This window comes from Mustela nivalis, assembly GCF_964662115.1.
Source record: "Mustela nivalis genome assembly, chromosome: 17".
In the NCBI taxonomy this organism is placed as follows: domain Eukaryota; kingdom Metazoa; phylum Chordata; class Mammalia; order Carnivora; family Mustelidae; genus Mustela; species Mustela nivalis.
Window position 1 is genome coordinate 19,326,513 of NC_139036.1, and position 20,172 is coordinate 19,346,684.

Genomic DNA, 20,172 nt, shown 5'->3' on the forward strand with positions numbered 1-20,172 from the left:
CTTTTCTTAATGAAATCTAAAAGTAAAGCACATTTCCTGAGTTTATAATAATAAACTACTCTCAGAAGTCAACTTACAAGTTGTGGTATCTTCCTAATCCACATATTTCTAAACTCATAGGAACCCACCAACGTGAACAGTGGTAAACTCATTTTTATTTGCTATACAAAAAAAAAAGATTAAAATGCTATTCTAACTCTAGAATATCAGAAAGTTTTTATTCACCAGCTTCAAGTTTCACTTTAGCAATTAAATTCTGTAAATCATCTCTAAAAAAACCTGGAAGCAAATGAAGATATTAACTGAGTTTTGTGAGGTGCTACCAATAGGCATTATTTGCTATCTGGGTTAAACTTAACATTTATTTTCCCAGTACTAACTGTCAATGAGTAATCTTAACTAGGCAGCCGGTTGAGATCTTTCTGTCTTGATCTTTGCCCCAACAACAACAAAAAAAAAACCCTACCTATACAAAGCTAGAGTTTCCTGTAACAGAGAACAGCCATTAAAATGTAGATAAGCCTGATGTTACTGACAGCTGCGGCTACTTACCAGATTCAGTTCATATGTCTGCTTTTTTTTAAGGTGGTGTCATGTGGCTCAATACAGGCTACAGGATTAAATATCAGACCTCAGAACAGTATCTTTATCCAGTTAAAGAAAATTTAAATTTGGGGAGTGGAACATTCATTACAGGCATGCCTCAAAGCAATAAAATATTTTACTAACAGTATAAAAGGGTCTGTTATTTATCTGACTTATTAACAATCATAAATAAGCATACCTCTGTTATCCATTTCTCTCTCAAGGGGCTAGCTAAGCCAATGACCTTCAAATTTGTTTATTCGTACTAAAATAATTTTGAAAAATTATGCAGTGCTTCACATAGGTAGCATCTAAAAGTTTTCATCTTTAGTTTAACTAGTTGCAAACAGTGTAGTTTCCTGGATGGTATAAATTTTTATATTTTTAAATAAAACTTTTACATTATTATTTTAGATGTACCCCAAAAAATAAAATATAGATTTAATTCCTGGAATCATCTATATAAAACTTGTGTGAACATATACTCTTCTTTCACAATAAGAATTTTACATCTTCCCTTTTTCTATCTGAACTTACATTTCCATTCTGCTTCATCCACAGGTTATTTGAATGTGATATACTTGTATGGTTCAAAGTATTATACCGATCATCCTATAACACTTCAAACTATAATATGTATGTATATGTATGTAAATTTTCCTAAATTTTCAATTACCTTAATACCCTAAGAACTAATTTTTATCTTTTAGATTGAATTATTATAACTACGGGCATAAAATTTATCAGAAAGGCAAAATTATCAATTTTACTAAGCAATAAACAGGTAATAATTACTGAAAATATCTTTTTTTTTAAAGATTTATTTATTTATTTTACAGGGGAGGGCAAAGAGAGAAGAGAGAGAAACCCAAGCAGACTCCCCGTGGATGAGGAACTGATGTGGGACTTGAGCTCATGACCCTGAGATCATGACCTGAGCCAAAATCAAGAGTCCATTGCTCAACTGACTGGGCTACCCAGGTACCCCCAAAATATCTTTTAATTTTAGGAAAGAGTAGGAATGGAAGATCTGGAAATTTATTTCCTTAAAGCTATCAAAACAGGTCTCTTCCTTCTCCCCATACATATCTCAGTTTGAAAATCACTGATTTAGATTCTTTCCTCTACTTACAAGAATTGACAAAGAAAGAAAAATGGTACAAATTTTGCTTTTAAACCTATCTACCCAGGTGCCTGGCTGGCTCAGTCAGAAAAGTAGTGCATTAGAGCTTCATGTTGTAGAGATTACATTAAAAAACAAAAAACAAAACAAAACTTTAAAAAAAACATTACCTTGCCAATCCAAAGTTTTCTTTGTTTGGAAAAAACTGAATGTAATGTACTATGAAATTTACAATCCCTTCATTCCTTTACCATCATCAAAAAAAAAAGACTAAAAATGTAACCATTAGCAAACTGTCCAGTAGTACAATAAATTGTGATTAACAGTAATTGCTATAGGTGGCTAAATCTTACGATAAAAGGATCTACTCATACCCATTAAACTCCTTTATTTGTCCAACAACAAATTTTCATATGCTTTAGTCACTCAATTCATCGTTATCATAGAACCAGTCCCTATTACTGTTTTCACTAAAGAGATCTAGCTTTGTTGGGGGCATGAGAGGTACTTAAATAAATTCAACCCTTCATTCAAAAACAGGGAACTAGGGGTGCCTGGGTGGCTCAATGGGTTGAGCCGCTGCCTTCGGCTCCGTTCATGATCCCAGGGTCCTGGGAGGTCCTCCACCTCCACCCTGCCTTGCTCAGTAGGGAGCCTGTTTCTCCCTTGGCCAGCCACTACCCCAAATTGTGCACGTGCTCTCTCTCTGACAAATAAGTAAATCTTTAAAAAACAAAACCAAGGGACGCCTGGATGGCTCAGTTGGTTAAACAGCTGCCTTGGGCTCAGGTCATGATCCCAGCGTCCTGGGATCGAGTCCCACATCGGGCTCCTTGCTCAGCAGGGAGCCTGCTTTTGCCTCTGCCTCTGCCTGCCATTCTGTCTGCCTGTGCTCGCTCTCCCCCGCCCTCTGATAAATAAATAAAATCTTTAAAAAAATAAAAAATTAAAAAACAAAACCAAAAAACTTCAAGAACACCGGCGTGGCTCAGTTGGTTAAGTGTCTGCGTTGGGCTCAGGTGATGATCCCAGGGTCCTGGGACTGAGTCCCAGATGGGGCTCCTTGCTCAGCAGGGAGTCTGCTTCTCCCTCTGGCTACCGCTCCCCCTGCTTATGCTCTTTCTCACTCTCTCTGACAAATAAATTAAAAAATCTTAAAAAAAAAAAAAAACCTACTTCAAAGGACAGCGAGAAGTTCTCACAATTTTGACATCTGTGAACAATTTATTTATAGATAATAAGTGAGTTAATAAGTGATAATTTTGCACTCCCTGATATATTTTTTTTTAATTTTTTTTTTAAAGATTTTATTTATTTATTTGACAGAGAGAAATCACAAGTAGATGGAGAGGCAGGCAGAGAGAGAGGGAAGCAGGCTCTCCGCCGAGCAGAGAGCCCGATGCGGGACTCGATCCCAGGACTCTGAGATCATGACCTGAGCCGAAGGCAGCGGCTTAACCCACTGAGCCACCCAGGCGCCCTCCCTGATATATTTTTAAAACCTAATGAGCATAGCGCTCAAAAAATTTTAAGTGGGACATCTGCATCAAATGAACAGAAAAAAACAGAGGCCCTTTAAAAATTCCCCATATTCCTGGTCTTTAAATTCAAGTTTACTATGAGCAAATCTTAATTGAACTTGGTGTTTGTATTCTCAGCAACTTTATCTATTTTCTTCACCACTCCCACTGAATATATATTTGCTAATGATATGGTTCTACAAAGTTAAACTAAATTACACAGTTCTGCATCTGTTTTCAGTTTTGTTTAAGTTGGTTGGTCAACAAGATCTCTCACACAGCTCTTTGAACTGCATTTTCCTTTTTTTAAAGTACTCTCCCATTCTCTACCACCTGAGTTAAATAGAAAATAGAAAAAAGAAAAAAGAAAAGAAAGGAGAAAAAAAACCTGATTATCTAGACCTCAGATCTGAAGATTTAGGGACCAAATCCTAAAGTAGTGATTAACATATGGTTCTCCACCTTCATGTAAGTCTATCATGTTATAAAATATACAATTGTGCTGCTCCTAAAGGTCAGATTTTATATCAGGCTGTATATTTTAGTTTACTAAAACAAACTTGTGACTTGAGTAGAAGCAAATATATTCTGTTTGAGAACTGTTTTACCTTTTTGCTTTCCTTTCAAATTAGGCAGCATTCACATTAGAATAGAGAAGAAGGAAGAAAGAGGTCCAAGCACCTCCTTAATGTACAAGTTTAGATAAGACCAAAAGCACTTTACTAATGCACATTTGATTATCAATAGTATTCTTCAAGCATGAACAATGGCGTGAAAATTAATATGTGAACTTCCAGCATTGTTTAAAGAAAACATCCCAGAGCAAAATGCCAGAAGTACTTATACTTTAGAGGTTAAAAAACAAACAAACAAACAAACAGACCCAAACCCCACCCATTTGTTCATTTATATATGTACTCTATTTTTTATTTTCAAAGACTTTATTTATTTATTTATTTGTCAGAGACAGAGAGAGAGATTGAGAGAGAAGGATCACAAGCAGGGGGATCAGGAGAAGGACAAGCAGGCTCCCCACTATGCAGGGAGCCCGACATGGAGCTCCATCCCAGGACCCTAGAATCATGAACTGAGCTGAAGGTAGACTCTTAATGGACTGAGCCACCCAGGCGCCCTATGTATTCTATTATACATATATATTCTAGTTGAATTTATGGCTCCAGCTCTAAGCAATTAAATTATGTCAGGAAACAATACCAATTCAATTTCCAAAATCATATATGCTGCCATACGTTTTCCTTATCTCAAAACTGCTAAATCTCTTTATTATCTTGACTTCTCTCCCAATCTCCAGAGCCTATTTCCCAACTGCCCAATGGGCACTTGTAACTAGTAACTAATACCTCAAGCACCATCCCCGATCTTCACTCCTCTCTCACCTGAAGAGAACATGAACACAAACACACATACTCCTCCAATTAGTATTCCTAGGTTCAATCACCTCCAAGTTAGATCTTTGGGTCCCTCTTTTTGACACTCTGTTCTACCATCTAACGGATGGTCACCCTGTAGTTCTTTTTGCAACAATTTCTTATATCTCACACTCCCTCTTCATTCCCCTGGCATCCCTCTAGATAAAGCCCTTATCTCCAAAAAAAACTCTGCACCAAAGAACAGTGAACACTCCCTAGTCTCTCTTCCTCTAGCACTTTTTCACTGCCAATACATTTTGTATAAAGAAAACTCCAGGGGCACCTGGGTGGCTCAATGGGTTAAAGCCTCTGCCTTCAGCTCAGGTCATGATCCCAGGGTCCTGGGTCCGAGCCCCAAATTGGGCTCTCTGTTCAGCAGGGAGCCTGCTTCCCCCTCCCTCTCTCTCCACCTTCCTCTCTGCTTACTTGTGATCTCTGTCTGTCAAAAAACAAACAAAACAAAACAAAACAAAAAAACTCCAAATGAATAGTAACACACTGACCTTATCAAATAATTCACACTCTAGCAGGACACACAAAAAACTATTAACAACAAACCAGACAAGCATCATAATGATGATATTAACAAAAAGCTCTAGGAAGGCCAGAGAGTGACAGTTACTACCCTAGAGTTTCCATCCACAGTGGAACTGGAGAAAAGCATCCCAGAAAATAGCCCAAGGTTTACATTTTGGGGAAAGGACAAGTAGTTCAATGACAGGGGAGAGGTAGGAAAGAAGAGAAGAGGGGAGGAGAGGAGAGGAGAGGTAGGATAGAAGACCAGAAATATAAGCTTGAGTCAGACTCTAGGCCCTTTAGTGTCATGCTAATAAGTTTAGACTTGATGCTATTAAAGTGTGAAACAAGCAAAGGTGTAAGAACACTTTTGGGTTTGTTTGTTTTTTGTTTTTTTAATTTATTTATTTGAGAGAGAGACAGTGAGAGAGAACATGAGTGAGGAGAAGGTCAGAGGGAGAAGCAGACTCCCCATGGAGCTGGGAGCCGGACGTGGGACTCGATCCCGTGACTCCAGGATCATGACCTGAGCCAAAGGCAGTCGTCCAACCAACTGAGCCACCCAGGCGCCCCAACTTTTGGGTTTTTTGTTACTTTGCTTGTAACATGTAATTTTAAAAACAAAGTAATACAAGCACCAATAGAACCAGACACATAAGTATAACTAATGGTAAATTACCTTTCCTCTCTACTTCAGATTAGTAAAGATGCAGGAAAATTAGATACAAGGACAATAACCTGTATATGTTCATTAGTCAGGTTGGTTTATTTATGTTATTTAAATCTGTGTCCCTACTGATATTTTTGTCTTTGTGATCTAACAAATACTGAGACATGTTTAAAACCTCCTACTGTATTTATGGATTTGTCTATTCTTAATATATCAGATACTGCATCTTTTTCAGTTCTGCACTGTCCATTTGATTTTTTCTTTGCTTTAAACAGATTCCAATTTCCTGACATCATATGATTAACTCATAATGCCCTGGGTTTGTTTGCTTTTTGTTTATTTATTTGAGTATAGCTCCAGGTGTACAACATAGTGATTCAACAAGTTCATACACCATGCCATGTTCACTCCAAGTGCAGCTGCCACCCATCCCAATACATCACTATTACGATATCATTGACTGTATTCCTTATGCTGCTCATTTTATTCCCCTGACTTCTTCATTCCATAATTGGAAGCCTTTATTGCCCACTCCCCTTCACCTACTTTGCCCAAGCCTCCACTCCCTCCCTTCTGACAAACATCAATTTGTTCTCCATCTTTATAGGTCTGATTAGGCTATTTGTTTTTTAATTAATTTGTTTGCTTTTTTTAGATTCTACTTATGAATGAAATCATATGGTATTTGTCTTTCCCAGTCTGACTTATTTCACTAAGTGTAATATCCTCCATTCATGTTGTCTCAAATGGCATGGCTGCATCCTTTTTATGGCTGTGTAATAATCCATTGTGTGTATACATATACACATATTTGTGTATATAAGTACATATGTGTGTGTGTGTGTGTGTGTGTGTGTGTGTGTGTGTGTGTGTATACCACATCTTCCTTATCCATTCACCTACTGATGACACTTAGGTTACTTCCATCTCCTGGCTATTGTAAACAATACTGCAATAAACAAAGGAATGCATATCATGTCTCTTTCCAAATTAGTGTCTTTCTTTTCTTTGGGTAAATACCCAATAATGGGTATTGGATCATATGGTATTTCTATTTTTAATTTTTTTTTAAAGACTTATTTATTTATTTATTTGACACACAGAGAGAGAGAGAGAGAGAGAGAGAGAGAGATCACAAGTAGACAGAGAGGCAGGCAGAGAGAGAGGGAGAAGCAGGCTCCCCACCAAGCAGAGAGCCCAATGTGGGGCTTGATCCCAGAACCCTGGGATCATGACCCAAGCCAAAGGCAGAGGCTTAACCCACTGAGCCACCCAGGCGCCCCTATTTTTAATTTTTTAAGAACCTCTGTACTGTTTTCCACAATGGCTGCACCAATTTCTATTCCCATCAACATTGTACCAGAGTTCCTTCTTCTCCACATCCTCACCATAATGCCCTGTTCAATGACACAGAGTGTGCTCCCCAAGAATAAGCTTTTCAGTTCATTTTTTTGGACTAAGTGTAACCTTTCATGCTGTTCAAAACAATTTGGTAATTATTTTCCCCATGGTTTCCCCTTACTGGCAACAATCTACCTCAAGCCAAATATACCCCAATATTTAGAGCATATTAGTGCTGCTCAGTCTGACCTCCACTTTAGGCAGAGAACAGCTGCCCACAGGACCAAAGAAGTTTATTCTCACACACAAAAAAAAAACCTGAATTAGTTACATTATATGCTATCTGGCCACATTTCCTAACTCTCTGCCCATAAAAGGAGAAGGGGGAAAAGGCTGAAATAAAGCACAAAAGGAGAGGAAAGAAAGTTTGATAAATCCACAGACCATTTTCTTCTTCCAAAGGAGAAAAAAAAATCATAATTACCAGTCTGAAAAGACACAGCCTGAAGTTAGCAATGTTTAAAGACTATGGCAGCTGACCTAACTAATCAGAGAATGCACAGGCTCACATGAACAACACACAGGCCTGACAATATTTCTGACCAATTTCTTATCTCAGTACTCTTTGATATAAGGAAAACAGTCTAAAAGTAGGTGATCTCAGATCAACAGATGGCTCAGTCCTCACTGGAAATGACTAACATAAACAAGACAGGGCAAAATAAAAAGCCTAAATAGTAAGTTATTACATGCAATTTATAAGGTGTTTTGTTCCTACTTAGAATTTGAAAATAAATTAATTTTACCAAGAGTAACAAAAAACAGTATACTTTGAAACTATAGGTCATGACCCATTAGTGCACTGTGAGATATAGAAGTAGGTTCAGATAAGCATTTTTTGTTTAATGAACTAGTAGAGACAAGAAAAAAGCAATACCAGAATATATCACAAAGTACTATTTCATGAAATTGTTTCGGTTTTATGTACACACATATGAGATGTATTTAAATGACTGAAAGGTAATTTTACATTTTAGATTACAATTAAAAAAAAAAGTTTCAGGAAAAAAAAAAGTTTCAGGACACCTGGATGGCACAGTCAGTTAGTTAAGCGTTCGACTCTTAGTTTCGGCTAAGGTCATGATCTCGGGATAGTGAGACTGATCCCCGTGTGGGCCTCCATGTTCCAAGTGTGAAGTCTGCTTTGGATTCTCTCTTTCTCCCCCTCTACCCCTCCCACTTGTGTATATACACTCTCTCTCTCTCAAATAAATCTTTAAAAAAAAAAAGTCTGAAAAACATTCACCTCAGATCTACCAGTAAAATAACTTATTTTCTCAGAGTGTGAACAAAATTAAGAGGAATATTTTTATAAACTTGTAAGATTATCTTGTCTACACATCATCTAAGATTTTAAATAACTGTGTACACATTTCTCAGATGCAAGGATTCACTTATTCAAAATTCAAAAAAGCCTTATTGTTTACCTTCTATAGACCAGGCACAGCTCTATGTGCTAGAAACAGAAAACTGAAAACTGAATAAATCAAGTTCCTGCCCTCCTGAAGTTTAAATTCCACCAGATATAAGCACCCACGATGCCAGCTGTTAGGTTAAGAGCTTTATATCCATTCTCACTTGGGCCTCATAATCCTATGAGGTAGATAGTATTTGTCTTCCTTTTATGTATGTGGGAAATGAGTCTCAGAGAAATTACTTTACTTGCATAAACTTCTCTTTCTCCCCCCACCCCCACCTCTCACACACGCGCACGCTCTCTCTATTTCTCTCGCACACACGTGGCTAGTCAATGGCAGAGCTGGGATTCAAACTCAAGGCAGCAGGATTCCAAAGCTCTGCCCTTAGCCACTATACTACACTGCCTTCCAGAGTTGTTCTATCTGCAAGAAAAAAATTTAACAGCATTCTGCCTAAGAAAGCTTCTAAAAATTATATCAAATTGTGACTTTTGATCATATAATTTCAATTATAGGTGGCCTGGGGCTGCTTGTCATTTTTAAAATTTTGTAAGTTAAAAGAAAGCAATTCTTACAAGTTGACCTAAAACTACCATTCAGTTTCATTAAATTTGCTTTGGAATAAACATTAAACCATCAGATGATTTTTATGTCTCCTTAACTGTGAAGAAAGAAAAAAAGAATGGTAGACAAAAGGCAAAGAAATCAGCACACTGTGGTTTAAAAAAAAAACAGCAGCAGCAGCAGAGGGTCTGCTCCATGAAAAACTTTGCCTTAGGCTCTCACACAATAAGGAGACTTTTTAGCAGCAGAGCATGACTACTCATTCAGAGGCCTTATTAGGATAGTCATTCCCTAGAGGTATCCTGCAGATTTGAGAAACATGTTGAGAGAAGCAAGGCCCATCCACCTAGACAGCTAGATATGCTGGGTCAACTCTACTAACCAATGTGATCATGGTGGGGCCAGATGACCCCGCATCCCGTACTCCTAAAACACGGTCTAATCCTTGACAGCAGGAATTGCTCCTGTTTGGCTCAAGCTCCCATTACCTAACACAGTATATGGGAGATGGCAGAAGTTCAGTAAATATTTGCTAAAGTAATAAATGATATTGTACAAGTTATTCCCTCTCAGGGGTCTTGATTCCCTATACAACAAAAGGGTTGGAGTAGATCAATACATTCGCTTTTAGCTCTAAAAGTATATACTACTTCGAGCTAGAATTTCTAAATACATCACATAAAGCGGCAGTCAAATTACTCCAGGACATCCGGGTCTGAGTACATGCCTAGTCACGAGGTTTCACAATATCTTACTCACTGCAGTCCTGGATAAGATAAACAAAGTGAATTTGCCCTGCTGAATTTCTTAAAACTGCTCAATATTGCTAGAAGAGATATAAGTTAGTTGTAGAAATAACCAGAAAATAGATCTGACCATCCAGCTAGAAAAGGAGAAAAGTTGATGTTCATTAAAACAATAATAGTGGCAGCAGCAAAATGTAACGTTTTCAGATATTGTATTTAACCAAACAATCTTAATTACTGTGAAGGCAGCACCCTATTTTTTTAAATAGTATAACATAGATTTGCCTTCCTTAACCATCAATTAGAAATTTCTTTCTGTTTGCAATTTTCTCCAAAAAAAAAGTAAATTATTTTTAACACATTATTTTAAATGGTATCTCCAATTAATGAAGCAACTTGACTGCATCATAAAACCATTAGTTCATAAAGTCAGACTTTATTAAATATGTTTCCTGAAGACTGAAATGGGATTAAACATCAAAGTATGTTTCTTATCTATAAAAGAAATTAAATAATTTTCAAATCATCTCTAGCTGTCATGGACAGAAATGGCTTCTAATTATTTTAAACCTCTTTATGGATGTTTATTACATACAAGAAATAGTAGAAACTATAGGGGAATCAAAAGACCCTCAAAGTAGCAAGTTCTCAAACTTAGGATCCAAATTTGAGTAAACAGTGCTTGACAGATAAAGTCAAAGAATAATCCAAAGGTTTAAAGGCCCATTAAAAGAAATGTCATAAGACACTTTATAATGTAACTAACTCATTGCCATTAAAAAAATAAGGAAGAGCTACGGCATTTTACCATCAGCAGATTCTAAAAGGAGAAAAAGTTTATACAGATGACATTTCCATGAATTAATTTCTACCTTCCGCTTAGTCTTTTTTTTTTTTTTTTTAAAGATTCTGATTATTTATTTGACACAGAGAGAGAGATCACAAGTAGGCAGAGAGTCAGGCAGAGAGAGAGGCAGAAGCAGGCTCACTGCTGAGCAGAGAGCCCGATGCGGGGCTTGATCCCAGGGCCCTGAGATCATGACCTGAGCCGAAGGCAGAGGCTTAACCCACTGAGCCACCCAGGTACCCCAACCTTCCGCTTAGTCTTAATTAAATAGTCTAAGACTGCATGAAAAGAAAAAGGCTATTATTCAAAGGACATCCAAAGTTTAAAAAGCACAATAGCTGTTTATATAACATTTGAAAAGAAAAGGTAAACAAACTTACTTTAACAACTCTTTTAAAAATAATATTCTGTGGAAAATGAGAACCCTTATATATTACTGATAGGAATGTAAAATGGTACAGCCACTGGGGTAAATAAACAATTTGATGGTTCCTTAAAGCTAAAGAGAAAATTACCATATGATCCAACAATGCCACTCCTGAGTACATATCCTAAAGATATGAAAACAAGGACTTTTTTTTTTTTTAAGATGCATTTATTTTAGAGAGAAAAAGAGAGCATGAATAGAGGTGGGAGGAGAAGAGGGGAAGGGACAGAGAGTCCCAAGCGGACTGTACTGAGCATGCGGCCTGATGTAAGGCTCAAATCTAACAAGCCTGAGATCACACCTGAGCAGAAACCAAGTCAGCTGCTCAACTGACTGCACCACCCAGGAGCCCTGAAAACAAGGACTTAAACAGGTATTTGTACACCAATGTTCAAGTAGCATTATTCACAACAACCAAAAGGTGGAAACAATCCAGCGCCCATCAATAAATGAGTGGATAAACAAAATGGAGTATACGCATACAATGGAGTATTTCTTCATCATAAAAAGCAATGAAGTGTTGAGATATGCTACAAATTGCAAGAACCTTGAAAACATCAGGCTAAGTAAAATAAGCCAGACTCAGGACAAACATTCTAAGATTCCAGTTCTATGAAATATCTAGAATAGGCAAATCCAGAGAGATAGAGAATAGATTAGAAGGGGAATGGAAAATTATGGCTTAACGGTCACCAAATTTGTTTGGGATGCTGAAAAAGTTTTCTTAAGTAGTGAGGACATTGGGTGCACAACACTGTGAATGTACTGAATGCCACTTAATTCTATACTTAAAAATGATCAAAATAACAAATATCATGTTATATGTGTGTATTCAACCACAATTTTTAAAAAAATTCCATGATCACCCCATAGATTAAAATATAAAAGGAAACCATGTCCTTATATAAAAGGGAGAGAACTGGTGGTCAGCCCAATAACTAAGATGTCTGCAATGGACACTGACTGGCACAGGTACTTTACGTGGGTCCGCATATGATGTGATGTAATCTATATGAGTCTTACTGGGAAATCTGACCAAGTTCCAGAATATGGGATGTTCTGTAGGACAACTGGCCTGAACTCTTCAAAGGATTCACTATCATTAAGAAAGTATTGATATTGATGGTTCTACACTGGGGAAACCACAAAAGCACAAGAGCCAAATGTAATGCTTGAACTTTGCTTGGATCTGATCTGGAAGAAAAGAAGCTATAAAGGAAATCTGAGGACTAATAAAGGAAATTTGAGTGATGGACAGAATGTAGGATGGTAGTACTGAATTACTGTTGACCTCTCAGTTATGATAATAGTATATGGTTGTACACAGAAATGTTCCAGTACGTGGAAACCACATGCTGAGGTACTTACAGGTGAAATATTAAGGAATCTGCACCTACCTGTGGATGCTTTGGCAAAAGAGAATGTGTGAGGGGAAGGGACAGGAGAGGAGGAACATTTAGGGTAATAACAAAAGTTGGTGAATTTAAATGAAGGATATATAGGCCTTCGTGTAGTCTTTCAATTGTACTATGGGTTTGAAAATTTCAAAATAAAAAACAAAATTTTTAGAAATTAGAATTCCTCAAAGTTTCCTCTTTTCCACTCAGAGTATTCACAAGAAAGCTAAATGAGGAGCATCTGGCTGGCTCAGTCAGTAGAGCATGTGACTTTTGATCTCGGGGTCAGGGTGTCGTGGGTGTGGGGGGTGGGGAGTCCATGCCCACATTGGGCACACAGCTTACAGGAGGGCAGGGAAGGGCAGAGAAGGGGAGGTGAGGGGAGGGGAGGAGAGAAAAAGAAAAAGAAAAAGAAAAAGAAAAAGGAGAGAGAGAAAAGCCAAATGATAAAGGGGAAAATATAGCAAATTCAAGGCTTTCCATACCTTCCACATCATACCAATGTGCGCCGTTTGTGATCCCATCTTTGAAAGTCTCGTCTTCCTCTCCTGGACAACGAGGGGCGCCAGTTTTCATTATGGGATGGTTTGATGCATAGGCTTTTGCCAAGTATTTAAAGACTTCATCATCTGAGGTTTTGCTATAGATTCCAGTGGCCTTATGTTCTGGAGAGTCATCAAAAGGATAGCTTGCTACCACCGAGCCACCATGCAGATTTCCAGAAAGCACAAACCTTTGAAAAAAACCAAAGCACATGTCACTAAAAAAAAAAGTACAGAAAATGCCATGTATTTAAAAATTCTACATCTTTCATAAATGAACTCATGTATCTCTTAGAGAACTAGAAGAGACAACACTATCAGCTACTGGAAGCAGAACAACAACAATGAAAGAAAAGGAAAGAAAACATCATCAGTTCAACAAATTTCAGGCAGTTTATACAAGTAACTTTAAAGAATTTTGCCATCATTGAAAATGTAGCTGAGTAACAGTATAAATTAACATTCTGGGAGACAACTAATTCAGGGAATTCAAAATGTATGTGTTAGGTTGAACAATATGAACTTGCCAGTGTTCAGTTACTTCTTGACCTACAAAAATGACAATTTCATAGAGTTCAACCTAATACTTGTATTTCATAACATGTTAACATTGTAGAAAACGTGGCTTGTATAAATATGTGTTGAATACATGAGTTAGGTTAATAACCTTCATGATTTTTTATATTTACCATCCCAAAATGTTAAAGGTAGGGAATCTAATTTTAAAAGTATGTGTTTTGCCTGACTCCAGTTTCACAATATACTAAATTCACATTTTCAAGAGAGAAGCCACAGTTGAGAAGACTGGGGGTGGGGAGAACCTGATACAGTGAGCTGCTTTCAGAGAAAAACAATATAGCACAGAGATTAGTCCTTCAGTGCATCACCATAGAAGCAGCTTTCTAAGCCCAAGGTTTCTGATTGGTCCATTAAAAAATAAACTGACATGGAGACAGGGCTGCTCCCATAAAAGAAACATTTTTTTTTTTAACGTTTCTACTTCTAAGTGAACCAATTTATAATTTGGTGAAATTTATAGATACAAAAATACTGAAGAACTCCTTTTATGGTGAAAGTAAAAACAAAAACATGCTGAAGTCCTATTTATACATCTTTCCCTCATGGAACAGTTCAAACTATTAATGTGACTACAGATTAAACACTTTCTTCTTTGCACTTTAAATTGGTTTTTCTTGCTTCTGCCTTTTGGTGGCTGAAATGAACTGACCTACAGACATTCTAAAGGGGGCTATATATAACATTTCTTTCTATATGCTTCAAAGAAACTTAAACCTATAGTATGTCTAATTTGAAAGGTTATTTTCAGTGTGATCAGTACCATCCCAGAAAACATCAAAAAGTGAAAATTACTTGTAACACAGAATCTGTTCATCAGAAGATAAAACTTAGCCAATAAAAACAGTGACTAAAAACTAGAAGAGACTATGAAAAGAGACTAGTTAAAAACTAACATATATTATTATAAGTAGCAACCTTCCAGACACCAGAGAATGTCACTTGGTAGAGCAGCAATAGCTCAGGTTTTGGAGCCAGGCAAATGTGGGCAAGAACATTCAGTCTCTCAGAGCTGTCACTCAGTAATAAATATGATGTCACCAGTAATAAATACGATATCACCAGTAATAAAATATGATCAGGAAGAAGTTACTGCCCCTAAAGTCACTGAACCCCAGTTTCTCTCTCATTTGTAAAATGGGGGCTGAAGCTACCTGCTTCCCAGGGTTGTTCTAAGAATTATTACATGTACAACACCTTCAGCACAACCACTGCTGTGTATCTTCTGCTCAACGAATGTTCACTCCTTTGAAGATATCTAGCATCCTACTTAGGGAATCAGGGAATCACTGCCTTCAGACTTTCATTCTACTCCCCACTACCACTGCTAGCTCTTGGGCGAAAGAATGACACAGAAACAAAGCCTAAGTACATATTCTAACATTTAAACTCCATTCTACCCATCTGGCCCTCATCACTAAGGTATTATCAATTTACTTTAGATTTTTATGTCTAAAGTAATTTAAGTACTTTTCTCTCCCGCTCTGATTTTGGGAAAGATATGAGAAGGCTAGCCTACTTCAGGTAATCCGTTCAGCCACTATGTCAACTATGTGCGAAATGTTCTAGGCACTAAGGAATACAACAGGGAACAAACAAACATAAAAATGTCCTCATGGCACTCATATTCTTGTAAAATAAAATGGATAACTGCATATTCTAAATAAATGAAGCAAATATATTGCTTAATTGTATATTAATTGTATTTTTCAGTTAAATTGTATATTTTAATTTAATTGTATATTTTCAGTTAAAACTTTAAAGTCCGATTGAGATTTTCTACTAAATGCTGTTTTCACTGTTAAGCATTTCTGGCAATGCTTCTCAGAGATATTAAAATGGTCTAACTGAATACTTCAAGAAAAACAAAATATTTGCAATCTGCTTGAGTGATAAAATTCAATTGTTAGATTTTCCTTACTTGACTTGTGTAGTCTTAAAAGTATGAATGCCACTCTTATAAGGATTTCAAGACAAAGTGATACCTATTATAGTAGCTAGAAGTTTATCATTTGTAGTCTTTATCAAACCAACTTTGCATGTCAATCCAATTTTATTTGAAAAGTATTTTATGGCTTCCATGCAAATAAATTCTTTTAAATGTACCTCATACTTGACTTCAGATCATATATTATTCCTTGCATAAGATTTAAGGTACCTCCTAAACATATTATAAATATTATAAAAAAAGATCTATAGATATTAAAAAGCCAATCTTTAAGTTAACTCTATTGTGCTCTCCAGATAACCCTATAACTTTTTAAAAAATTATGAGGACTAGACTAATAATACATTATAGGTTAATAAAACAAAACAAACAAAAGGCCAAAACAAAACAAATAAACAAAAATTATGAGGATTTGAGGGGTGTCTGGGTGGTTCAGTGGGTTAAGTGTCCGACTCTTGAGTTTGGCTCAGGTCATGATCTCAGGGTCATGGATGGAGCCCCCTCTCCAGCTCAGTGCAGAGTTTGCTTGAAATTTTCTCTCTCCCTCTCCTTCTGTCCCTCCCCTCCCGCATTCATTCTCTCTCTCTCAAATAAATTTAAAAATAAATAAAAACAAAGAAATAAATAAAAATGATGAGAACTTGAGTCTGATACAATAAATTCTAAAGATTCAGGAAACTACAGATATAACACAAGACCCTCAACAGTAGTTTGTACCCACTCCCAGCCATAAGATAATATTTCAACAACATACCAGAAAATCACCTAAATGCTAATCTCCTATTAAAGTCTAAGCAGATATATTTAATTAGAGAAGCCTCGTATGCCAAAAATGTGGGCCAAGAAAACTATAAAAACTATAAAATCTTTATTTTCATGATGGGGTTAAAATCTTATATATTTTCCTAAGTATGTGTCAATTATCAATAATACAGAAACACCACTGGATGAAGTATAAGGTAAATAAAGAAAATAAAATTCACTTTCCTAAGCAGAAGTTATTGAGATAAGTCTTAAATTCTTACATACCCAAAATAACAACAAAAATCTATTTCTAATCTAGCCAGGTGAATAACATATCTAGAAATCATTTAAATGATTTCAGAAAATACACTGAAAAAGGTAATTTTCCCATTTAGACTGATGTGTTCAGTTCTTAAATTTCCTATTCACAGAGCTGACTCCAGAAATCAATTTCAGATTGTGTGCATGCTTGTGCTTCTAATTTTATTTATATATCAGTGTCCTGTTATTAATTTATCACTAAAGAATATGCATTTATTTGTGAAAAGTGAGAATGGATGGATGTACTTTTCACCCTTTATAGGCACCTACTTTCCCTTCTTATTAGAGTTACATGTTTGAAACGTGGTTCGTTATGACTGGGACAGTCCATAGCCACAGAACCAAATGACTTTCTGTGTAATGCCAAAAAACACAGTTTAACTTGTAAATTCATCACAAGCTCCTGTCATTGAACTAACTGGCCCAACCAAAACTTATAATCATTAAACACTATGATATGAAAAAGTTAACCAAGAGCAAATTTTTTGGTTCCACATTTAAAGTTTAAGGCTTTTGGTATAGCCTCAAGGTGACTTGCACCAAGGCAAAGCTCATTTTCATTTCTGGTCACCGCAGAACTAATAATGATGAGAAAAATCCAGTCACGGAATTTATATCCCGGCAAGGGTCATGACAGGGCATTTTCATTTAAGCAATGCAAGCAGTTCATTCGATATATCATCTCAGAAATGCCCTGGCCATCATAGATTCTGACAACAAGATACACATTAAAGTCACGTTTCTTGGGCAAATGTTCAGAGCTCATTTTTTTTTACAAGAAAAAAATTTCTTCCCAGAATAAGTATGTGAAATTAAATATCTACAAGGGATCTCAAAAGGAGGAGCAAAGTGAAAGGTGGAAGATAAAAAAAAAAAATCTAGGAGTGTCATAATGCCTATGAATTTTCTAGGTCCGTCACATGCCTTGAAATCTTGTAGACAAGATGATCCCAAGTCCCAGAGAGCAACTTCTCTATTCATTATTACTTTTATTATATCTGTCACTTAGAAACCTTTAAATCAAGATGGAAAGATTAACTATTGCCTCGCAAGCCTTATGAAAGACAAAAATGGGGATACGGGGGCAAAGCCGAAAAAGGGAAACTGGCAAAGCTTGAAAAGAGAAGTACATGCTCACTTCAGACATTATTCCATCTGGAGTAAGTTCTCTCTTCTTTTATTCCTCCCCTCCTCCTTTTTGCTGACAATCCTACTCATCTCTCAAGACACAGTTCAAGTTCTACCTCTTCCACAAAGATGGAATATTATTGCAGCCCACACACATTTTGTCAGTAGGAACAATTCCTGTAAAGTTTAACTGGGTACATAAACACATATCACAGATATTTATAATGTTCTCGTTATGTATCAATTTCTTGAGGTCCTATTGCTTTTAATTTTTTACAACGCACACAGTGCTTAATAACACTTAAGGTACTAAATGTGATAATTAGCCATTCAGCTCTGGCCCACTAATAAAGTACACAAATGACACCAGAAACCTCTCAGAGAAGCTAAAATGAAGCAGCTCGCAGATGAAAGTACCAGCTCTGTGCAAGTTCTCCAGCCATAGCCATATGCTCCCTAGCTGAGTCAGAAGTAGAGACTGGAAGAGAACCAGTTTCCTTCAAATAACCAAGACCCTGAGAGTGTCATTTATCATTAATGGGTTACAACCTCCCTCTACAGCTGTTAAGGGCACTGACAAAGAGTCAGATTGCCTGCATCCAAGTCCCAGCTACACTTCCTACTGTGTACATTATTTAACCGCTCTGACCCTCAATTTCCCCTTTATGCAAAACAGGGATATTAACGATGTCTGTTTCATGAGGTTGTGACCCACGTCAAGTGAGATCATGCAGTCCAGGGAAAGAGCTTACTTAGCACAGTAATAACAGCAATATTAACAGCTTATCTATAAAATGAGTGAGCTGACCTAAGGAGTTATCCTTAAGTTCTCTTCTACTGCTCATATTCTATGATTCTGTGACAATAGGGACCAGAATGTCGGAAAGAAGTCTCGCTTCTAGCCAAACAGCTCTTTGCATCGGTTGAACAAATGACAGCCTCTAGGCAGCGCTTCTTGGACTATTAGTGGGACAAGAGACTAAGCGGCCTGGGCCCTGCCCCGGGTACCAGGTGTCGCCTTCCACCTTCACTACCCCCGTCCCTGGGGCCTGCAAGCAAGCACTGTTTGAATGCCTACTGAGTGCACTGTCGGAATGCCCACTCAGCCTCTGACCCCGCAGGCTCACGTGGGTGGGCGAGTTGGGGTGGGGGTGGAGGGTTAAGGTTACGACACTCACTTGTTCTTGCGCATCCAGTCCATGAGGGCGCGCACCTCGGGCACTTCGTCCAGGTTTGGGGGCTCGCCGGTGCTGAACTGGTCGGGGAAGCTGCGGTTGAGGTCACGGCCGCGGCTGTTGTCGCGACCGCTGGCGCCGGGTGGGCCACTATCGCTGAGGCCGCAATCTCCCTCCCGGGAGCGCTCAAAGCCGTCGGGGTTGAGGCTAGGCAGCAAGTACACGTCGGTGGTGTTGAGCAGGCTGACGATGCGCGGATCCCCGCGCCGGTAGCCAGCAGCCAGCTCGCGGGCTAGGTAGATCAGCACCTGGCGCGACACGGTCTCGTCGCCGTGCATGTTGCCCACTAGCTTCACCTGCGGTCGGCCGGGGAGGAGCGGCCCCGCCGCGTCGGACCCCGAGTCACCGTCAGGAGGCGGCGGCCCCAGGCCGGCCGTGAGGCGCAGCACCCACAGCGGCCGACCCTCCACCGAGCTGCCGATGCTGAAGAGGCGGGCCAGGCCCGGGGGCCCTGCGGCCGCCGCCTCCCTCAGCGCCGAGCCCAGCTCTTCTTCGTGGTAGTAGCGATTGAACTGGCCCTCGTCCGCCTCGGCGCCTGCGCTCGTCGTAGTTGTCGTCGCCTCCGCCTTCTTGATGTGTGCTGCCCAGGTCGGGTTCCGCAGCAGCGGCAGCAGGCACAGCAGAAGCGGGAGGCGCCCGGGCCGCCACGGCGGCCGCGCGTCCCAGCCCCTCGCCATCTTCCAGCAGCGCCGCTAATCCCCACTCGGCTCCCGCGGCTCCGCGCTCCGGGAGGCGGGGGCCCGCCGGATCCCCTCTGCGCCTAGCAACCCCCCTCCCGCCCTCCAGTCGCAGCCAATCGTGGACGGGTCTGCTGCGGCGTCACGTAGGGGGCGGGGCTTTCCTTAAAGCTGCAGCTTCGCTCTGGGCGTGCCTTCCTCCTGTCCCGGAGTAGTTTGGTCGGTCTCTTCCTTCCCTCGGCTTCCTCTCCCTCGCTTTCCCTCCTCCCCGTTTCCTCTTCTGCGTTTGCTCCGCGTTTCCTCTACTCGCGCAATCTCGCCTTTATGGTTTACGCGTTAAATTCTCACCCACTTTTC

At 38.8% G+C, this 20,172-nt stretch overlaps 1 protein-coding gene across 1 annotated transcript in view; it reads right to left on the reverse strand.

Annotated features, from left to right (window-relative positions):
• The window catches only part of CPD (carboxypeptidase D), a 77,464-nt gene extending 57,518 nt beyond the window's left edge, over positions 1 to 19,946 (reverse strand). The window contains exons 1-2 of the mRNA XM_082707018.1: positions 19,082 to 19,946; positions 13,130 to 13,377 (exon numbers count right to left, since the gene is read on the reverse strand). Of these exons, the coding sequence (XP_082563144.1) occupies positions 13,130 to 13,377; positions 19,082 to 19,815 (982 nt within the window). The 5' untranslated portion in view covers positions 19,816 to 19,946. The remainder of the gene's footprint in view (positions 1 to 13,129; positions 13,378 to 19,081) is intronic.
• Positions 19,947 to 20,172: the final 226 nt, after the last annotated feature.